Source organism: Callorhinus ursinus, unplaced genomic scaffold (genome assembly GCF_003265705.2).
Source record: "Callorhinus ursinus isolate GAN/ISIS: 27379988/994484 unplaced genomic scaffold, GSC_fseal_2.0 scaffold2, whole genome shotgun sequence".
Taxonomy (NCBI): Eukaryota; Metazoa; Chordata; class Mammalia; order Carnivora; family Otariidae; genus Callorhinus; species Callorhinus ursinus.
Genome location: NW_027397064.1, coordinates 46108407 through 46132111, shown reverse-complemented (window position 1 = coordinate 46132111; position 23705 = coordinate 46108407). Strand labels below are relative to the sequence as shown.

The window sequence follows — 23705 nt, the reverse complement described above, 5'->3', positions numbered from 1 at the left end:
ACTTAGTTTTGTGGAATGCAAAACTGTTGGTATCCTCTTGCATTCATTTTTTTTTTTTAAGTTTTTATTTATTCATTTGAGACACAGAGATAGAGAGCATGAGCAGCGGGAGAGGGAGAGGGAGAGGGAGAGGGAGAAGCAGGCTCCCCGCTGAGCCAGGAGCCCGACGTGGGGCTTGATCCCAGGACCCCGGGATCACGACCCAAGCCGAAGGCAGACGCCCAACCATCTGAGCCACCCAGGCGCCCCAGATTTTGGTTTAATGACTCAGTGTAAAATATCTTCTTAGCAAGCATATTTTAACAAAGTTACAAACCACAAACTACTATCTTGATATTCTACAACAATGAAGCAAGGAAAGGAAGAAATAAGGAAAGAGAATGAGTGGGAGAGGGAGGAGACAGAAAAGGAGAGAGAACGAAAGAATGAAAAGAATCAATAATGTGAAAGATTTAGATAATTCAATTTATGGTAACATTGCTATGCTAGAGTAACATGAAATTTTGCCAGTAATTTGACACTAACTCTCTTCTAAATGTTTAATTCAATGGTACATCACTAAGAGTTCACTTTTATTTAATAAAATAAATAATATAAAACATACTTCCTTCACATTTCAATTACATTGTTCAATATTACCAACTCAGAGAAATTATAAAAATTACCATTTTTATAATACCAGTAATCATCATATAAAGATATATTTACAAGTCTACACTGTGTTGCAAAGCAAATACATTTTATTACAAAACTAAACCATTTGTGAGATGAAATCATATGTAAAGGAAGTTTTTAAATTGCACACTTTTGATAAAACATGGTGCAAGCATCTGAACATTAAAAGCTAATTTAAGCAAATCAATTGCTTTATTCTTCCTACTACTAAACAAGAAAAGAAAAAAAAAATCTGGGGAAATAAGTTCAATAAGCTATTATCCAACACCCTAAAATCTTCCACTGTAAGAACTGTTTTTTAAAGTTCACATCTCAGTATCTAGCAGAGCCCCTGGTGCCTCCACAGAACATCTCCTGAGCGCTGCCTGTGGCTGACTGAAGCGAGGCACCACCACGGGGACTCCCCAGCCACAGGCCTGAGTCAGGCCCAAGGTTGAGTCTTGCCTCCCTCCCTGACCCTCCTGGAGAAGTGACCCCTAAGACAAGTCACTGAGCACCGGGACAGCCTCTTTCTATGACTCCGTCTGGCTTTGGCTGGCTGTGGGGACGAGCTGTGCGGGGCTGCCTGGGTCTCAGTGCAATGACAGCGGCCAGCTCTTCAGTCACCATGGCAAAGGCCAGGAACTGAGGAGACCCGTGCTTCTGCAGCCTCGGCGGGGGTGCTCAGGTCAGAATGGAGAACAAAGCCATGTATCTGCACACTGTGAGCGACCGGGACATCAGTTCCATCTTTGAGGAGCCCTTTGATGGCAGGAGCCTGTCTAAGCTGAACCTATGTGAGGATGGCCCATGCCACAAACGACGAGCAGGAGGCTGCTGCACTCAGCTGGGCTCCCTGTCAGCCCTGAAGCATGCTGTCTTTGGGCTCTACCTTCTGGTCTTCCTGATTCTTGTGGGCATCTTCATCTTAGCAGGATGAAAACTGCCAAGGATAAGAGCAACCTGGGATCTAGAAGAGTGGTATTTACACCCCTCATTCTTGTACTGTGTCATTACAGACTGGGGGGCTTGATTATATTATTTATCAATGGGGACTTTAGCTTAAATGCTGAAATGATACACTAGGAAAAATCAGTGTATCACAGGCAAGTAGTCACTTTTCTCTAAACAGGACTCCATTTTCCACGTGTGCTTATGAGAACAGACTTTGGGTTTATCAGGAGAAGTTTTTATTTTTTCTGGAACCATATTCAATGATGAAGTCTTCGAAGGCCACTTCCTATGGACCAACAAGCCCCAGTAAAGTGTGGAGAAGATTCTCCACGAGAGGATTTTTAAGTTTCTAAGCAGAATTGTCAGACCCCAAGTGTGCATTCCCCACAGGCATCAGCGATTTGAAGAAGCACTTGGTCGTTGGAGCCCCCCAGCAGCCCGGCCCCATGAGACTCACATGGGCCACAGTTTAGGTCCTTCTGAGTCTGCGGGGCTAGTTCCACCTGAGGGTAGGACGAAGGCTTGGAAATCAGCACCCGCCTCTACTGTCTACCCAGTTCATCTCCAGTAAAGGGCCTCACTCACCACTTGTTATAGGTTAAATTGTGTTTCCCTGAGAATTCCTCTGTTGAAGCCCTAACCCCCAGGACCTCGGAATGTAACTCTATTTGGAGATATGGTCTTTAAATAAAGTCACTAGGATGGGCCTTAATCCAATATGACTGGTGTCCTTATAAGAAGAGGAGATTAGGACACAGACACACACAGAGGGAAGACCACGTAAGGACCCAGGGTGAACCTGGCCATCTCCAAGTCAAAAAGAGAGGCCTCAGGAGAAATCAACCCCATGGACACCTTGATCCCAGACCTCACCCTCCAGCACTGTGAGACAATAAGTGTCTATTGTTTAAGCTACCCAGCCTGTGGTATTTTGTGATGGCGGCCCGAACCGACTAAGACACGACTTACTTGTGTTTTCAAAAACATATCTTCCCCACCTAAAATAAATAAATAAAATAAAGAAAGACCAGAGAGAGAAAAAAGGAAACAACAACCAAATCATCCACAGGGAGAATGTTTAGTAGACCTGCCTGTTCCTGGATGACCTACTGAAGCTTGCAGGGGGATTTCAGGTGCAGCTTGGGATAACCACAAGCAGTAATCTTATTCACATCATGTGGTTATAACATCATCCCACTTTTTTTTTCCCATGGTGCCTGTTTGTTTTCCCTCCACCATGATGGGGAGCCAAGAGGAGAGTCTGGTGGAAAGAGAGACTCTGGAGTTGGTATCGGAACACCTGGGCTCCCAATCTTGGGTTCGTCCCTCCCTGGCTCTGAGACCTTGAAAGATTGACTTAATTTCTGTAAGCTTTAGCTACCCCATCTTTAAAATAGGGATAACAGTGCCTATTTCACAGGTCGTTTTGAGGATTAAGTGGCATGGGAGTGTCTGAGGTATAGGTAGGAATCTGACAAATATAAATTGACTAATGTGGAATCCAGACTCTTTCAGAGTCTGACTTGCAAAGGCAAAATACCACATTTGTCTCTGTTATGTAATCCTCTGTTATATGTAATCAGCTGAGATTTCACATCTATTATGGTCATTTTGAATTTTGATTTTGTCATCTGCAACATTACTCTTGCCAGCTTTGGTCATCTGCTGTTGGTCATCAGCTGCGTATTGACTCAACAGGCCTGAGGATTGCATGTCACCAGATGCCAAGTCATTCAGTGCTATTGAAGCCTTCCTCTTTGCCAACCTCCAATTCCAAGAGACCACCAAGTTCTGACAACATTATTTCTTCATTGTGCCTTGTGTGTGCCTCTCCTCTCCATCCTGACAGACATGATCTTGCTTCTAGACCTTCTTCTGTCACCAGGACCACGGCCTCCCTGCCCCACTTTCCTCCTTGAGTTCCTGACCTTCCCAATTCATTCTCTACATTGCTGATGGGGACATCTGACAAAAATATAAACAGAAGCTGGCTACCCTGACTACTGAAGAATGTCCACTGATTACACTAATCGTATCCACCTTCTTCAGATAATCTTCATGTTGGGTTTTAATGTGTTCTGTTCCCAATGAACATTTTGAAACCCATTAGAACAGAAGAGTTTTAAACAGGTTTCTTTTGGTGTGTAGTTTTCTCCTAAGTAAATGATGTTTTTTGATAGCAAAAAAAAAAAAAACTGTTTTTTAAGACATAATTGTTTCTACATAATTAAGTACCTACAAAAATAATGGTTTCAATGATTACCAAGGTTACACAAGGCAAACATAATAAATTTAAAATGAGAACAAATCTAAAATGTGTTTTCAATATTTAGATCCATCAGAGACTAATAAAATCATACTTGAAATGAAGTACCTATGTAAATGAGCGCACATGGAATATTCAATCTGTAAATGACAAACCTCCTCTGAATTTTCTTCTCTTCTCATTTAAAACTGTACCTTCAATATCTTAGCAAGAAACAATGACTCTGATGGTCTCTCAGATTTGGCCAGAATTTTGAAAGGACATTATTCCCTTTTCAATATGCATTCCCTGGGCCAGAATGAAAATACTAACAGCACATTCTTGTGAGTCCATAATTGAAAATAATTTTACTGTTACTATTTGTGTAAAGATATCAAAGAAATTTAGAAGCAATATTTACAAGTCAGTAAAGGCCTTCAGTAAGGTTTAGCAAAAGAGACAAAGTCATCTAAAGAATCTTAGTAAATATAACACAAACTAATTGACTGATTAGAATGTACATATTGGGCGCCTGGGTGGCTCAGTTGGTTAAGCGACTGCCTGCAGCTCAGGTCATGATCCCGGGGTCCTGGGATCAAGTCCCACAGCCCGCTTCTCCCTCTGACCCTCTCCCCTCTCATGCTGGTTTCTCTCTTTCTCTCTCTCAAATAAATAAATAAATAAAATCTTTAAAAAAATAGAATGTACATATTATTCATGTTAATAAGTAAAAATAGGTTAATCTATTAAATTTTTAAAAAGATTTCAAATTGTACCACAAAAAAAAAACAACTGTTTTCTGTATGTAGGAAACATATCTAAAACAAAGTAATTCAAAAACAGATAGGCAATGAGAAGCATATACAAACACTAATGATGATATAACAGGAGTGAGCTGCTAACATCAGACAAGGTAGAATTCAGACAGAAAGTCTCAAATAAGGGAGAAAAGAAATGAGAGATTTTTTTTTTCTACAGAATGTCTTCTAAGGTCATTTTTATTCCCACCTTCATTACTTTTGAAATAATGCTAAAAATAAAACATTTCTCAGACTGTTCACTAACTGGGTGAAAGAACTAACCATCCAAACAAACAAACAAAAAAGCCCCATAACTGATAAGCTGCTTCCTGAAATAACCTGCCATGTTAATATAAATGACCAGCTGGCAGAAGAAGATAAGGAAGCAGTAATAATTTTAATTGGCACTTATTCTGAATACTTATAATACCAACAACATCAAAAGGTGAAAATTATTCCATTAACAAAAAACAAATTTCTCCTAATTCAATATCAGAAAGATTCAAAAGTAAAGATATATAACCACAATTAGAAGCTTTATTTAAATGAATATTCTTTAAAAAAAATTGAAAAGAACAACCACATTTCCATGTTGATTGTACTTACTGTAACAAATGTATTTATTAGAAAAAAATTAACTTAATGCCAGTTTCAACCCTATGAGTAGAACAGATCCAAAGTTACATGCTTAGACAGCAAAAAGCTGTCTGGTAAATTGACAGAAGACTTGAGTTATAACTTAAAGCTCCCACTAATCTAATTTGTAATTTTGGAAGATTTCATTTTACCAATCCCATTTATCCTTACTTGTAAAATAAAAGTATTCATTTAAATAATGTCTAGTAACATTTTCTGTTCTAGTATTTTGAAGGGTTTTTAGAATCTTTTATTGAGATATAAATGCTCATAATCAATTATATTATGTCACTTTCAATCAATTCTTCCTTAAATTCATAATACACACATTATATATCTTATATATTTATATAAGCAAAATATGTAAATTTTATATCTATAATTAAAACAAATTTTCATGAAGTGATGCTCTTGTTAAATCTGAAACACAATATTTTCTATTATTTTCTCTTTTGCTTTATATTTAAAAATATTGCCTTGATCCACTGAGTTAATTTCACAAGTTACTAACAGTTTTTGTTCCTTCATTTAACAAAATAGCCACATTTATGCCCATCAATAAGCCCGGTACTTTGTTTAATCTGCAGATACTGATAGCTTTTATAACCATCCATGTATGAATGCTGAACAAACATAATTAAAATATTCTGATTCAAAGAAAGTATGCAACAGAGTTATTACTACAGATTTAATGATGTACCTACTCTTGAAATAATGAATGAGGGAAAGAAAGAAATGACAGCCATGACATAGATTTTTACTATTCTATAGCTCATGTTCTTAACATTATGTAGGAAAACAATAATTCAGGAGTTTTTAAAAATGTGGAGTACTATCTAAAAGGAGAACATGTTAATTAGAAGGATCACTGCTCAGAGATCAATGACTAAAAAAAGAACAAAACAGAGATATTCTGACGTAAACACTGACAATGTCCATTTAAGCAGTGACCAAGAAAAAAGAAGATAAATGATTCACTCATTTACTGAAGTATTATTTATTGAATACCTACCATTGTTTTTCCTACTTAATAATAATTACTGTGCACTGTTCTAGTTATTGAAGAGTACACTGAAGAAGACAGACAAAAATCTTCCCTAAAGAAATTTCATTTTCTGAAACATACCCACGTCTTCACATGGTCTTCCTTCTGTGTCTATGTCCTAATCTCTTCTTCCCATAAAAATACCAGTCGTATTAGATTAAGATCCATCTTAATGACCTCATTTTAATTTAATTAGCTCCTTAAAGACCCTCTCCAAATACAGTCAATCCTGAGGTACTGACAGTTAAGATTTCCACATATGAATTTTAGATGGACACAGTTCAACCCACAAGAATGCCCAAGGTTTTAAGGTGCTTGATCATGTAAGCACCTGCTGCCTAGTACATACCAAATTTCCAGACCCCCAGATAAAAAGCATACGTCCAGCATAAAGCACCGTGGTTTTATAAGCAGTCTAGACACAGTGAACCTGTGTTATCAGTTCTTGAATGGCTTAACTGCCAAGTTCCTCAGTTCCAGTCAAGAGGGGACCTTTCAAGTAGGCTTTTCTAAAAAATACCAGTTTCAAATCTACTGCATTAACCCTTTTGTGCATAGTCAGGCTGACAAGTTCAGGGTTATTTTTAATTTGGGATACATCTTAGGCCAAATATATACATATATTTATTACAATCACTAAATTTTTCATTGATTTTTTTAAAATACAAAATTTATAATATTTTGCAAATTAGTCCATAATAAGCAACTTAGCCATTACTTTCATTTTATTTATCCCATAAGCTTATATAATTTTAAAAACAACAATTATCCAGTGATTTTGCTTAAAGTCAGCAGAGTAAAGGTTTCAAAAACAAAATAAAAAATACAGAGAGGAAAGAATCTCTATTGTTTCTGAAATAAACAAACAAAATTAGAAGAACTAATTTTAGACATTTCTAGAAACTACAACCTATGAGAAAGATTTATCCAGGATAGAAAGAAGACATTAACAGCAGGCACATACCTTACCAAATCTCTATCTGTGGGAGGATAAATCAGTGTAACTGCTTTGAAGGAAACAACAGTATCTGTAAGAAAAAGAGATGAAATCAACATACCCTTTAATCCAGAAATCTATGTAAAAGGATGCATATTATAGAATTTTTGTGACAGAAAAAAATCTAAAAATTCATAAATAGGAGACTAATTAAGTAAACTACGGTAATTACAGCATTAAATACCACTTCTGTGTAGTTAAAAACTAAATTAAATCAGTGTACTCATATGGAATGATCTTCAAGATATATTGGTCAGTTAAAAATGGAACATGTGGAACTCTGAACACTAAATGCTTGATAACATGAATTTGCATATGTTGGGGAGGAAGAATTTCCTCTGCCCTTCAAAATCCTTCTAGCTGGACTAAGAATCAAATTGACATGAGACCGATTAACAGGGGAAAATCAAATTTAGTAGCATATGTACGGGGAATCCACACAGACATGGAAATTCTGAAGTGGGGCAACATGATGCTTATATGAACTAAGAAGAGGGAGGGGTCTGAAAATTTAAAGGGGAGAAAGATCATTAGCAGGAAGGTAAAAGGAGATGTTTGGAAACCAAAGGTTGCCCTATTATTCAGATCAGTTTCTTGGGTAAAGAGGAATTCTGTTAATAGCTTTCTTCATGGTACAGACAGTTGAGGGGGAGGTAAAGAGTTTTGCTGAATCTGTGTTTAGATTGCTTTTAACTCAATATAATGTTCATGCCAAAGTGGCCCATTGGGCAGAGGGGCTGCCCTTGGCCCCTATACATATGTATAATGATATACAGACTTCTGTTGTTTGCTTCTTGGTTGAGAGACTTGGCATCTGGGAATAAGGGTAAATTATTTTACTTTATATTGTTTCGATTTCTACCCACACATGTTATTACTTTACCATTATAAAATTCTGCCTCCTGTGCCTCTGAGGGACACCAAAATGATTAAATCAATTATTAGAAGGGTGAAATTTGAGGATTATCATAGAAATCAATATGTCCTGGACCTTAAGATAATGTAAAGGGTCAGACTGATAATTCAGACTCACAGGACTCAAAGATCTTATTCAATATCAAATTTTACTAATAATTCGAAGGATACAAGTAATCATAGACAGAGGAGGAACCAAGAGGTCCAGGACCCCGAGTGGAGTTCCCCAAGTTCTATCATACCACATCAGATGTACGTGTTAATAGATGAGGTTTCTGTGAGGTTTGCAGTTACTTACTTCACTTTCATATAATAACCCACTCAGCTTCTAAGAAAGACATTTTATTTTATACTGAGAGGGTTATATTGATTATGTAACATTTTACAACCAGGCATTATCCATAACTCCATATATTACAGTTTATTTACCATAAACAATTCTAGACAATTAGGCACATCCTGCTAAAAGAATTCCAGATGAAAAGTCTCTTTCGCTAGCAAAAATCTTTGTTGTTGTTGCTGTGTCAGTAGGATTGTCATCAGTATGTTTATAAGGGGATTAGTTCAGGTTACTTGCCTTCTTTCTTTCCTTGGAGCACCCCCAGTAAAAGAACAGATTGTATTGCAGACCTGTAACTTAACTTCTTTCTTTCCATATGACAAACTACCTTGGACATATTATCAAATATATTTACACTGGAATAAGAAGAACAGTGGTTAAATTTTAAGAGCCAAGAAAGAAATTAGAATTTAGTCCAGAATGTAGTGAATTTACAGTCTTGTGTATTAAGAACAGAAAATGACTAAAATGGATAAAAGTAAACATAGATTTTGATAAACAGATGTCTGGGATCATAGTGAATTATTGAAGTATGTGAAGTAATTTAGGGATTGTATCTTTAACATCTGAGATAGAATTGAGGAGAGAAATTGATACATTATTCCTGTCCCTCATGTCTTATTCAGGCTCTGTCAGGGTCATAATGGTACACAGTATAGATAATGAAGTTTATACCATATGTAGGTTTTTTTTTTTTTTAAAGATTTGACAGAGACACAGCGAGAGAGGGAACACAAGCAGGGGGAGTGGGAGAGGGAGAAGCAGGCTTCCCACAGAGCAGGGAGCCCGATGCGGGGCTCGATCCCAGGACCCTGGGATCATGACCTGAGCCGAAGGCAGACGCTTAACTGACTGAGCCACCCAGATGCCCCCATATGTAGGTTTTATTGTTGGTTTTTTTATTATTCTCCCTAATTTTATACTGGTGAAGTTTATGTGAGAAGTACATAAGTGCATAGTCTGTCAAGATTTAAGGGTAGGAGGAACTGGAGAAAGGTGGTCAAAAGGTACAAAGTTCCAGTTATAAGATAAGTACCAGGATATGATATACAACATGATAACTACAGTTAACCCTGTATATGAATGCTGTTAAGTAAGTAAATCCTAAGAGTTCTCATCACAAGGAGTTTTTTTCTTTTTTTCATTTTTCTTTTTTTCTTTTTTCTTTTTATTGTATCTATATGAGATGATAGATGCTAACTAAAATTACTGCAGTAATCATTTCACAATATATGTAAATCAAACCACCATGCTGTATTCCGTAAACTGTTACCATGATATATGTCAATTTTATCTCAATAAAACTGAGGAAAAAAGATTTAAGAGGTAAGAAATAATTTTATTTTAAAAATGATAAGGAGAAAAATAATTGTTTACAATTAAGAATTCCTTAGAACAGAGCCAATTTCAAAGCTTTATGATGACAGGCAAATTAATTTTTCCAAGCCCAAATTTCCTCTTTGTAAAATGGAGATTGTAATAACTGTCTTAAAATGTTAATGAAACGGTTTCATATATACACCTTGTTAGCTACATAACACAATGAACGGTACATTGTAAGCATTAGTTACCTATTGTTATGTAACAAATTGTCCCAAAATTTAATAGCTTAAAACAACAAACATTTTGTATCTCACAGTTCCTATACCACAGAAATCAGGGCACAGTTTAGCTGTGTACATCCAGTACAAGGTCTCTCACAAGACTGCAGTCAAACTGTTGACCAGGGCTGATACTTTAAAAACAAACTGCAGTTACTTGATTAACAGAGTAAAAATATTCGCTTTGCTGGATAAAATTATCCAACAATTTCAAAAATTTTCCCCCAAACCACCAAATGTATACATCATAAATCCCATTAAGAACAGTGATTAGGATTATGTGGGCAATGCATTCCAAGAATTAAAATGAAGAGAAAAAAATCTTAATAATCAGAAAGTCCAGTCTCTCAAATCTCTACGATTTTAAGCTAGAAGACATGGTACATTGCCTAGTACTACATTGAGCTGGGCAGATTGCCCACTATTAAAATTAATCATTCCCTCATTCACCATGATCAAGTGGGGTTTATCCCTGGGATGCATGGATGATTTGATATATGCAAATCAATCCGTGTGACACATCACATTGATAGAAGAAAATAAAAGAACCAAATGATCACCTCAATAAATGCCTAAAAAGCATTCAACAAAATTCAGTATCGATTCATGATAAAAACTCAACAAATTAGGCATTGAAGGGCTATATCTGACATAATAAAGGTCATCTATGACAAGACCACAGCTAACATTATACTCAATGGTGGAAGGATAAAAACTTTTCCTCTAAGGTCAGGAACAAGACAAGGATGCCCACTCTCACCACTCCTATTCAACATGGTACTGGAAGTCCTAGCTAAAGCAATCAGACAAGAAAAGGTGTCAGAATTGGAAAGAAAGAAGCAAAAATGTCTCTATTTGCAGATAACATGATTTTAATATAGAGAAAATCCTAAAGACTCCACCAAAAAACTGTTATGTCTAATCAATGAGTTTAATAAAGTTGCACTATAAAAAATTAATATACAAAAATCAGTAGCACTTCTTATACTAACAGTGAAATTTCCGAAACAGAAATTTTAAAAAAATAATACCATTTACAATAGCAGCAAAAACAATAAAATAATTAGGAGTAAATTTAAGTAAATAAAAGATCTCTACACTGAAAACTACTACAACACCAATAAAAAATAGAAGACATAAATAAATGAAAAGGTATCCCATGTTTGTTGACTGGAAGAATTAATGCTATTAAAATGTCAACACTACTGAAAGCCATCTGTAGATTCAATACAAGCCTTTATCAAGATTCCAACAGCATTTATTTAAAGTAGAAAAAAACTCTTAAAATTTATATGAAGCCACAAAAGACCAAAAAGCCACAGAAATCCTGAGAAAGAACAAATCAGGAAGTATCACACTTCCTGATTTCAAGCTATAGTAAAAGCCATAGTCATCAAACAGTACGGTACTGGAATAAAAAAGGCAAATAGGCCAACAGAAGAGAATTGAAGGCCCAGAAATAAATCCAAGCATATAAGGTCAACTAATATTTGACAAGGAAGCCAAGAATACTCAATGGAAAAAAGACAGTCTCTTCTGTAAATGGTGCTGGAATAATTGGATATTCACATGTAAATGAATAAAACTCAACCCATATCTTACACATTCACAAAAATTAACTCAAAATAAATTAAGGATGAAATGGAAGACCTGAAACTATGAAATTCCTAGAAAAAAATTATAGGAACAAAGCTCCTTGACATGGATCTTAGTAATGAGTTTTTGGATATGACACATGAAGAACATGCAACAAAATAAAAAATAAAGTGGGACTACATCAAACTAAAAAGCTCCTGCATAGCAAAAGAAACCACCAACAACCTACAGAATGGGCAAAAATATTTGCAAACAGTGTATCTGTTAAAGGGTTAATACCCAAAACACAAAGAACTCCTATAACTCAATAGCAAAAAAACAAATAACCCAATTTAAAAATGGGCAGAGGACCTGAATAGACATCTCTCCAGAGATGATATACAAAAAGCCAACAGGTACGTGAAAAGATGCTCAACATCACTAGTCATTAGGGAAATGCAAATTAGGTCCACAATGAGATATTAAATCACACCTGATAAAATGGCTATTATAAAAAGACAAGGAATAACAAATGCTGGTGTGGACATGAAGAGGGACCCCTGTGCACTCTGGTGGAATTGTAAATTAGTACAGCCACTATGGAAAAACAATATGCAGGATCCTCAAATAATCAAAAACAGAACTACCATATGATCCAGCTATTCTTCTGGAAATATATCCAAAGGTAACAAAAAAACACTAACTCAAAAACATATCTGCACCCCCAAATGTACTGCAGTCCTATTTACAATAGCCTAGACATGGAAACAACCTAAATGTCCATCAGTGGATCAATGGATGAATGGATATTTCACATACATACTCACTGGAATATTATTTAGTCAGAAAAAAGGAAATCCTACCATTTGCAACAGCATTGAATATACCTTGAAGGCATTATGCTTAGTGAAATAAGTCAGACAGAGAAAGACAAATATGATCTCTCTTATATGTGGAATCTAAAACAAACAAACAAAACAAACAAAAAACACCAAACTCATAGAAAAAGAGATCAGCCTTGCAGTTACCAGAAGTAGGGATAAGGGGAAAGGGAATTAGAGAAAGGTAGTCAAAAGGCACGAACTTCCAGTTTTAAGATAAATAAATACTAGGGATTTAATGTACCGCATGATGCCTACGGCTAACATTGCCACAGAACACATAGCTAACACTATATAGAAAAGTTGTTAAGACAGTAAATCCTAAGGGTTCTCACTACAAGGAGAAATTTTTTTCCCTTTATTCTTTTCTTCTTTGCTTTCTTTTTATTGTATCTATATGAGAAGATGGATGTTAGCTGAACCTACTGTGGTAATCGTTTCACAATATATGTAAATCAAACCATCATACTGTATGCCTTCAACTTATACAGTATTACGTCAATTATTTTTCAATAAAACTGGGGGATATTTTTAATTAGTTAATTAATGAATCATGTCCCTATTAATGCTACTCAGTCAAAATGATGCTAATAATAAAACTGTCATTGATTGAGCATCTCTATAGACCATGCATTTTGCTAAGTGCTTTTATCAATTTAACTCATTTAATAGTCCTATAAGAGTTAACATTATACAAAGTTTGAAGATGAAGAAACTAAATCCAAGAGTTGAAATAAATGAGATTTAAACCCCCAAGTCTATACTATTAATACTGTACTATATATTCCTACTGCCTTTTCCTATTAAGGAATTTTCCCCACCTGTGATGCATCATATGACTGGCTACCTTAAATTATATGCTATCTTCATGTGAAAACTTAAACTGGAAGGAACATTACTTTTTATTTAATATTTCACAATGATTTATTTGTGCTGTCACCTAAAATATATATATTGAGAATATATGAATAAATATCCCAACCAATATTTAATTTGGCCCCCTTCTTTCTGCATAGTCTGCACCACTTAACAAATCAGGACTCTGTATTCAGTGCCAGCTTTTCATCAAGATAAATATAATATTTTTAAAAATAATGCAAATATACAGTAAAGTATTTAAATGGGTGGGATACTAGCAAAGAAATATACCTTATAATACGAAAAGATATTATATGGTCCTTACCAGGCGCTGTGCGTGTGTGTGTGTGTGTGTGTGTGTGCACTCACTATTTAGCAATGCCTAAAAGGTAATCAGGAAAGCAGTCTGAGTGCCTAGCAAGCACTGGGCACTGCTGATGCAGGGGATGCAAGCAATCAAAAGCACCTAGAGCCTTACTGGGAGCATAAGACCCACAGAGAGTCATCAAGTAATGAGAGATAAGAGCCAGGCAATAAAAAATCAGGTGCTCATTTGTTCCGCTATAGAGGCAGTGCTGTATTAATGATAGGGACAAAGCTTCTCTTAACAAATTTTTTAATACAAATTTTCATTTTTTTGTAAAGATGATAATTATTTGAAAAAATCTAAAACATCAGCAAATAAGATATTTTACAAAAATACAGAAAAACAATTAATATTTGATAAGTCATATATCTTGAGAGAATAGTTTACTTTAATATTTGAGTCAGTTTTGTGGGCAATATAAGAAGTAATGTTTAATCAGAGGCAGTAACTAATCAGAAGCTAAGTAAGCTTATACCTGGCAGAAATAGACCACTTCAGAAGGTATATGAGGGTGATACTCATTTATTCTTTTTGCCTACTTTTCCTGAATCAATTATGGGAGGTTAGATAATTTTATTCTATCTCTTTAAGTTTTGAAATCATTTAGAAACCCATATATATCATGATGATTCTAATATCCATACTTTTGTTATTTCCAGACCGATTCTTATTTTGAGCCCTCTGTCTAATCAATATCCTAAAAAAGCCTTTTTTGACATGTCAATATATCAAACTTCCTCCATTAGCAGTAACTTTTTGTACTTGGTTGAATGGTGTCCTCCCCCCAAATTTAGTCCAGTCCAAACCTGACTATAAGATTATTTAGAAATAGAGAATTTGCAGATGTAATCTGGTTATAAGATGAGGTCATACCGCATTAGTGTGGACTCTGATCCAATGATTGGTATCCTTAGAAAATGTTATACTAATAGTGAAGATTTGAAAAGCACAAAAGCACACTAATGTTCATCCCCTCTTGATGCTGGAAACCCCAAAACTTCCATGTAAAAAAGCATGATCTAATCACCTAGAATATGAAAAGAACATCTGTAGACAGTGTTCCAGCAATCCCAACCATTATAGCCATCCCAGCTGAGGCCCTGGACATGTGAGTGAAACCACCCTAGATGATCCAGCTCCAGCTGAGCCAACTCAGACTAAAAGAAATGTCAGCCAACCCAAAACCTGTGAGAAATAATAAATCATTGTTTAAAGCCATTAAATTTTGTGAATAGGTTGTTATGAAGGAAAGGGCAAGACAGTATCTGAAAAGGCCCCAAAGTTCATAAAATTTCAAACACATGTTCCTCTGCCATCTCCAAGAATACAACAAATACTTCTTAACATATAATTATCATAGACTTCCTGCTTCTCTAGTCTCACTTTCCAACTGCTTTCCTTATAAAAATAACTTCCCTGTTTGATGTGGTTTGCTTAGGGAATTCATTTACTTTTCTGGTTTTACTGTTCTCTCCAGAATTCAAGCTTGTCATCTACCCTTGTGAGCTTCACAACAGCAATCATTCCCTCCAACTCTGTTATTTTTAAAGTAGGTGAGATGGGGAGGAACCCAAAGTTATGACAATGTTGCTTCAAATGTCTCTCAAATCCATTCTCTCCCCTTCATTCCTATGACTTATTATTTCAGGTCTTCATGGTTTCTTGCTTATGTAACTACATATCATAAAGTCTCCCAGGCCTTCAGTCTCCCCCCTAAAAATCCATCCCCTATTGTGTTGCCAGAATGATCTAAAATAAAAATTTTCTTAAACCCCTTTGATGGGTTCTCATTACCTAGGTCAAGACAACCAAATATACTGGGTTTCACTAAATGCTTGCTAGACACTATGCTAAGTGTTGAGCATATAAAGTTGAATAAGCCAATAGCTGCTTTAAAGGAGTTTCCATTCCCTTAAAGCGAAAAAAAAATTGGCAAAAGCTTAGAATGTCATAAAAACTTCCTAGAGACGATGATACTTAAGCAGTCTTAAAAGCTGATTGAAATTAGCCAAGCAATGAAGTGCAAAGGGCTATCAGGCAGAGGAACAGCACAGCAAAGACACAAAGCCTTGAATCAGTAGGCTCAGTGTTGGAAACTAACCTCAAACAGTTCTACATCATTTGGGGTTCAATTTTGAGAGGTGGTGTACAGAAGTTACGTCTTAAAAAGGGAGAAAAGAGCTGTACTAGGCAGTATGATACCCCTTCAAAGGTGTCTACATTTTAATTTCCAAGACCTATGAATATGTATGTTTCATGGCAACGGGGAATTAAGATTGCTAATGGAATTAAGGTTGTTAATCAGCTGACCTTAAAGTAAAGAAATTATCAGGGTGCCTGGGTGGCTCAGTCGGTTTAGCACCAGACTCTTGATTTCAGCTCAGGTCATGATCCCAGGGTCATGAGATTAAGCCCACATCAGGATCTATTCTCTCTCCCCCTCTTCCTCTGCCCCTCTCACCCCCATGCTCTCCTTTCTCTAAAAAATAAAAAAAATAAAATAAAATTATCATAGGTCATCTAGATGGACCCAATGTAATCAACAGATTTTTAATTATAGAGAGGGAGGCAGAGGTCTGAGTCAGAGAGAGATCTGAAGACACTACATGCTGGATTCAAAGTGGGAGGGCAGGAAAGCTTCTAGAAGCCATAGAGAGGAAGGACACAGATTGTGTCCAAAGCCTCCAGAAGAATGCAGCCATGCCAACACTTCGATTTCAGCAAGATGGGATTCATTTCAGACTGCTGGCCTCACTTATTGTAAGATAATACCTTTGGGTTGTTTTAAGCCACTACGATTGTGGTAATTTGTTACAGCAGCAAGAGAAAACTAATACAGGGATCAAGTCACAGAGGCTGTTATATGCTTTGTGTTAAGTCTTATAGTAACTGGGGATTTACTAGAGGGGAGAGAGATGGCATTAAAGATGAATTTGATAAAAGATGGACTATTGGGTAAAAGGTGGCAGAGAGATAAGGCTGTGGTGATCACACAGACAAAAAATGATGAGTGGCTTAACTGAGGGAGTAGTGTACAGATGGGTAGGAGAAGACCGATTAATCTCAGTGATAAAATCAGTAGGACAAAGAGATCAACTGAATGTGGGGAATAAGGGGGAAGGAAGTATCTAGTATTATATCTCAGTTTCCAGCTCCGGTAGACACTGATATTGTCACTGAGACGGGAAATGCAAGAAGAATAGGGCCTTAGTCTTGTACTGTTTTAGTGAAAGGGTAGGTTGAGATTTGAGTACACTGAATTTGAGATGACTGTGAGACACCCCTGTGAAGTGTTGGTAGTGGACTGTATCCCAAGATCAGATTTCAAATTTAGGAGTCCCATGCATATGAGTGGCATTAAAAGAAACAGAACAGACATAAAACCAGTGTATTGACTAAGAAACTGTCTCTGGGGCCATGACTTAATAGTAACTATCATTCCTCTTTAACTGTTCGAAAAAAGAGGTCATTACTGGCAAGGCTGTTATAAAGATTAAACGTGATGAGTGTCTACCACAGTGTCTGGAGTTAGTAAATTCTCTATAAATAGTACGTATTACTACTAAATGGGCCAGAAATAAGAACGAACAAGGGTCTCAGTCCACATTCCTGACAAATCGGATACATTCTGTGCCCTCACAGTACTCACAGTCTAGTTAGCTCCTTGAAAGAAGGGGCCAAATTTTACTCACCACCATACCCCCAGTGCCCCTTTCGATGACCGGCCCCAAGGAGTCACGCATTTTATAAATTCTGGCTGCATGGCTGACAGGAGGAAGAGGGATCCAGGAGAAAGCAGCGGAGGCAGAGAGGAGGGAGTAGGAGAAAGAGAAGAGCTGGAAAGGAAAGACGAAGACCAGAGGAGGGAGCAGGACAAAGGCAGAGCCCCAAAGGAAACCCAAGTGCAGTTATGTGGACCTGGAGTGGAGAGAGGTCGTGGGAGCCTGGGGGGGGGGGGGGGACCGCAGTGTCTGTAAAGGGGCACGTACAGAAAACCAGGCCCCTGTCCCTAGAATGGGCTATACAATCACTCCTGGAGTGTTTTTGTTTTTGTTTTTGTTTGCTCACCGCCCCACCCCCGCCAAACCATAGCTCCTCGGAGGCCAGGAGAAATTAGCCAGCTACCCTCCCGCAAAGCTTTCAAAGTTTGGATTTGGGTTTGGTATGACTGAGGGGTGCTGGCTTCCGAGAGAAACGATATTTCAACTGTGGCCCTCATAGACCAGGCCCCCAGAACTGATTTCCCCAAATCCCGGGCGCTGCACGCCCAACCATCGGGGACCAGCCCTCGGGAGGGCACCACCTCTCTGGGGCCCCCAAGTTCGGAGCCTGGAACGCCGCGAGGGTGAAGCCTCGCGGACGCGGGGTACTGGCCATTCCGGGTCCAGTCGCAACGGAGGGACGACGACGGGGAAAGGGGTGCGAGGGAAGGAGCCAGGGGAGGGCGGAGGGGGGCAGAGGGGCCCGGGCCGGCGATGGAGCTGTACCTCAGCGCCTGCTCCAAGGCTGCCAACATCGCTGCCACCAAGACGGCCACCAGTAGCCTGGCCGCGGACAGCCAGCAATGCGGAGACGTGAGTGGCAGCCAGCCTGGCGTCGCGGTCCTCCGCCGGGTTTCCGGCCCTCTGGGGCCCGGGCAGGGATAGCCACAGACCCGTCGCTCGGTTCCTAACCGCCCGCTTCTGGCGCCCTCGTGCGGGCGGCGGGTGGAAGCGCTCTCGGGCTGCTGGGGCCGCAACTGGCTGTGGCGCAGCGACGAAGCGGGTGACCCGGGAAGCGGGAGGCCAGAGGAGGTCTTCAGGGCTGTGTGGTAGGGCGGGACTCTTCGACCCTGACTGTATGACTCTTGATTGGAGTAGGAGTAGATTGGCCTAATACCCAATACTGAAAGGAAAGGCCAAACTCTCCAATTGCATCTGACAGGGCGTGCACAAAACCCACTTAACAGGGGTCGGAGTGGGTCAACTACTGGATCTGCCTCTTGGGGTCAAGCTGCCTATGATCCCAGGAAGCAAAACTTTATACTATACTACGAAGTTAAGTGAAAAGGTAAAGTAATTTTTAATGGTCTCACGTCGGTTTTCTTTGCTCTTTTCTATTTGCTGTTAGACTCAGGCACTACATCATACAAAGTCCATTAGGGGAATTTGCACTACCATACACAGTTTTTTTCCTGTAATCAACCCCTAAGATACTGTTTCGGATGCATACCAAGCAACTTCATCAAGTATAGTCTGAGAATGTTGGGCTAGAAAGTTTAGATTCTTAGTTCTGTCTTAATTTATAATTGATGGAACCATATTAACTTTTCTTCATAATAACTTTATACCTATTTAGTGAGATTTTGTTAGAAAAATATTTGGTTGAAAGGTGAAAGATTATTGGTGCTAGCTGGCCATTTAATTGTGTTATGATTGTCACCAATAGTAACTTGGACAAAACTCTCATTACAGAACACTTTTCTATGATTTTTGTTTTGTGTTGCATTCTATTTCACACACTAAGTGAGAAAACAGTGAAGTCGAAATAAGTTAACATGTTTAGTATTTAACTAATGACTCCATGATTTGCCCCAACCTCCTCATCCAGTGTGTTTCTCTAATCAAGAGCCTCAGCTCCTTCTACCTGGGGTCTTTTATGCCTTACTCACACATACCATGTTAATATTTCTGAGCCTTTGTTCACCTTGCTTCCCAAACCTGACATATTCTTTCCTCTTCTAACCAATCTGTGAATTTGAACCATCTTTCAAGATTCTTTCTGAACTATTACAGCCCCCAATTAGCTTATATTTCTTTAAAATTTGCATTGCCCTTGGTTTGTGTAATTTTACTCAACACTATAATTTTATAATTATAATTTTATAATGTACATCATACTGGGGTAGAGTGTGCTTCCCTCAAACTCTTTCGTGTTCTTAGTCCTCAGCGCTACCTCTACCCTCAAACCTCCCCAGCCTTTGACCGGTGACTAATGCTGAAGGAGGTTCAGTACATTCTTTTTTTGAGTGGTTGCTTTGATCAATAGTGCGAAAAATTTTACAAGAAAGAATTCTGAGTGACCCTTGTGCCCTCCTTCTATCTATGATGTCATCAGAAATTAGTAGGGCTTCTTGGTATTTGATACTTGCCTAATAAACATGATTACTTAAAGTTTTGTTTCTGGAAAATATATAATTTCCCTTTGTTCCACTAGAATAGAGCAAGCTAACAAAAAATAGGCCACCTCACACTGTTTGGCTGAGTCACGTCCAAACAAACTAGCTTTCCTAAACCATGCTTGAAAACTCTTCAGGGTATAAACTTAGCCCTGTCTTTCAACTGTTTAGTCAAATATATTGTTTGCTGAATTACCATTTCTGTCAAAGATTAATTCACTTGCCAACTACTTTTTTAAAAGGTGTTCTCTCTATTCTTTATTAGATTCATTCCCCCCAAACTATCTTCATTTAATCATAATCAAGCACCAGACTATTTCCCTGAGGACTGACTTTGTGAGATCCTTCTTTTTCTTTCAGTACAATCTCCTCAATAAAGTGATTTTTTTACGTTTACACTTTTAGTTGTTGTTTGTTTGTTTGTTTTTTAAGAGAAACCAATCACTTTATTTGACAACAGAATGCACACCCTGGCTCTAATGAATGGATATGTCTAAAAGGTGTTCCTTATTTACAGGTCATTAACCCAAGTTTGGTCTTGTGAAACATACTACCATCACAGCTGAAGTTCAACAGCTAAGAGATGTTGACAGCTAAATGTCAACATCTTAAAAAAAAGAAAATCAATCCATTCTTGAGTCATGGTTGTTGATTGTTCCCCTTACAGGAAAGGTATGGGCTTTATACCTGGTCTCACTGAATTCAAGACACACTCCTAGGAGATTCTTTTCTTTGCCTTCTCAGGGAAACATTAGTAATTAGGGAATTTTGCTTTATGATGTATGCCCTTGGAAGAGATTGAAGCCTTGTGTTAAGCAAGAAGTCAGAAACTTATCAAGGAAGCTTTTAAATGGAAAAGGAAAGCTAGCATCCTATCGTATTCCTCCAATCTGCCCCTTTGCCCATATATGAAACATCCTCCAACCTATAGCTTGAGGGAGTTCTTTATAGAGTCCCACCCAGCCAGGCTCTTTAGTGTTCAGAATCTGACTGAAGTACTGCCAGGCTGAACACCGAGGTCACAGACTAGTACCTGCAGCCAGATCTAGATTGGTGCACAATGCATGGGGGCTTATCAATGGAATTGAATCCCTGCAAACAGGTCAGGTGCTCTCAGGTTTGCCACATCTTCCACACATTCCAGTTGTCTTTCACTTGAGCCAAGTACTGCTTTGACTGTACTTTAGACTAAAACTTCCATTTTTCTCACCACAAAAAATTAAAGGAAAGCAAAAAGAAAGAATGCCAAGGCAATATTAGGACAACTTCCACACCTACTTACATCCTCTACTTTTTCCCTTTCAGAGGTTCCCCAAAACCCATTTTCACCATCCTGCCATTGAAAAATGGACTAGGAACTCACACACACACACGCACGCGCACGCACGCACACACACCTCACTTTGGTAATGTTTTAATTTACAAATGAGATGAGATAATTCAGCTGTTTCCTCTAATGTAACAGAAACAGGACTATTAGCTGATATTTTCCTTTTACATGCTAATGACTACTATATAAGGTTATATTTGGTCTTTACACATATGAAGAAACCTCAATCCTTATCAATATCTTTTATAACTGGTTCTTCAATATGTTGAACTTTATAATACAGACCTTGATTTTTTTCCTAACTGTAGCGCTCTCAGAGACTACTGGGTTTCTTGCCTTAAGTAAGACCCTAACACAATAACCTTTATTCATTGTCTTTAACATCTGAGTTTTACTTCTACTTTTTTGGTTAAAGTTTCCATGAATCTTGGTGAAAGACTTTCTATTTTCTTCATTTTCAGATTATTGAGATAAATAATCATAATATTATCCCTTTATCCTTTTAAACGTAGTGAGTGCCTTGACCTGGAAGTGGGAAAAGGAAAAGGAAGAATCATAGCTTTCACTTTCTTTAAACATTAAAACAAATTTTATCCTATTTCCTTTCTTTTCTTTTCCTTTCTTCTCTGACTCAGGGCCAGGGACTGATAGTGATCGGGGGAGGACTTAATTGAGTGAGGGTAGGTTTTTAGGATAAGTCAGGTCAGTGGGGAAAAAGAAGTCAGGGTAGTAAATTTATGTTGCCTATTCCAAATCTGTGTTTGCAGCTTTTTCGACCTTCTTACGGTTTTAACCTGACTGATCCTTATTGTCGACTTTTGGAAAACCAATATAAAAGTCTTCACGATCCACACTTAAGAGCGTACTATAAGCGTAAAGATATCCTGAGAAGACTGAAGAAAGGAGGCTATGTCACCAGCAACAATAAAGTGGGTTCAAGATTCATTCTCTTTATGCATTGCAAACCTCCAAGACTTGATAAAGCTCGCTTCTGTGCCTCACTGGGGGGTCTGTATCACCTTTAACTTGGTCATGAGAAACACTTAATGGGAAATTTCATAAATTACTCGGTATTTGGGTCAAGGGAAACCAGACAACAGTTTTTTCTAAGTGAAACTACTCCTTTGCTCACCTTTTTTCTTTATGATATCAAAAGATGATTACCAAATAATTTCAGGAGGTAAAGGTAATTTTCCCAAATGTATCATAGTCCTCTTTCTCTGTCTCTAATGTCACTGTATGCTTGTCAAGGATTAGGTCCCATAAGCTTTTTAAAAACTTGAGACAAAATAGGAACCTAGTAAAATCAGCCCGATGGAATCTTGATGGACTATATTCTTATTGGGGTCAAACATTATTATTACATCAGTATTTTAATAACTCCAGTTGTGTGTACTAAATCCCCTATCATGATGCATATTAATAAAGTAATGTTATCTGGATAGAAATTTCCTGTTGATTAAAAGTTGTGGAGAGTTACTGCTTACAAAATCATTAGCAATTTATTACTCTTAATACCAAAATATTATCAAGTGGTATGGTATTACTATTCTTCCTGGGAAAGTAGTTGCTATGATTTTTAAATATTTGTATTTTTATATTTTTGTCATTACTGTTGTTTTGTTTTTTAGATTGTATGTACCTTGAGGGACTTGAATAAGTACAGGCAATATCTTACCAGTTTAAAGTTAGACTTTGAAAGAAACTATATAAGAGATCAAGTAAGTTAAATACTTAAATTTGATTTCTTTTCATAGGGTTTGGAAGAAAGCTTTATTTGCATGCAAAGTATTTTCATATAATATTTTTACCTTTAATTCTGACAAACTACTTTTTCCAAATTAAAATTTAGAAGGGAATAAATAATATTTTGAGGTTGCTATATTAAGCCGAGAAAAGAAAAGGGACCAAGTTATCTATTAATATGCCAATAGTAGCTTGCATAATTTAGCAATTAAATTACTACTCAGATATGTCATTTCTACCTGAGCTAAGAGCAATAGGAAGAGTCTATTGTGGCAGCAAGATTCTTCAGCTGGAGCCCCAAAACAACTTGCATAACAGGAGAGGAGGTGTATGAATAATTACCACGTCCTATAGGTGACTGGAAGAATATGTGCACTGCGTATGTGTACCCACACACATGCAGCTGTGTTCATTCAATAAAAAATGTTGTTCTTAAAAATGAAGTGGAATGATTTGGTGTAGAGTGGGTATAGATAGTGACTTCCTTTCAATTTTTGACTCAAAAGTTTGTGTGAGTGTGTACACACATGCACATGTGCATGAGTGAATTCAGGTTTTAGGGTCAAGAGAGTTGGATAAAAACAAGAAATGTGTGTGTACGTGT

At 37.5% G+C, this 23705-nt stretch overlaps 1 protein-coding gene and 1 long non-coding RNA gene across 8 annotated transcripts in view; one reads left to right on the top strand and one right to left on the bottom strand.

Moving 5' to 3' along the window:
* LOC141370714 (uncharacterized) overlaps nucleotides 1–18490 on the bottom strand; it is a 416025-nt gene extending 397535 nt beyond the window's left edge. For both annotated transcript variants that reach the window (XR_012374991.1, XR_012374990.1), the window contains exons 1-2: nucleotides 18356–18490; nucleotides 7299–7362 (exon numbers count right to left, since the gene is read on the bottom strand). This is a non-coding gene — a long non-coding RNA (uncharacterized lncRNA). The remainder of the gene's footprint in view (nucleotides 1–7298; nucleotides 7363–18355) is intronic.
* Nucleotides 18317–23705, top strand: part of FSIP2 (fibrous sheath interacting protein 2) — a 103856-nt gene continuing 98467 nt past the window's right edge. For 4 of the 6 annotated variants that reach the window (XR_012374989.1, XM_073881533.1, XM_025848960.2 and 1 more), the window contains exons 1-4: nucleotides 18317–18442; nucleotides 18792–18917; nucleotides 22123–22284; nucleotides 22987–23076. Coding sequence is in view for 5 of the 6 variants with exons in the window: in XM_073881533.1 (XP_073737634.1) it covers nucleotides 18344–18442; nucleotides 18792–18917; nucleotides 22123–22284; nucleotides 22987–23076 (477 nt within the window). In the remaining variant the exon portion in view is untranslated. The remainder of the gene's footprint in view (nucleotides 18443–18791; nucleotides 18918–22122; nucleotides 22285–22986; nucleotides 23077–23705) is intronic. The other 2 variants (XM_073881538.1, XM_073881541.1) reach the window with 2 other exon arrangements.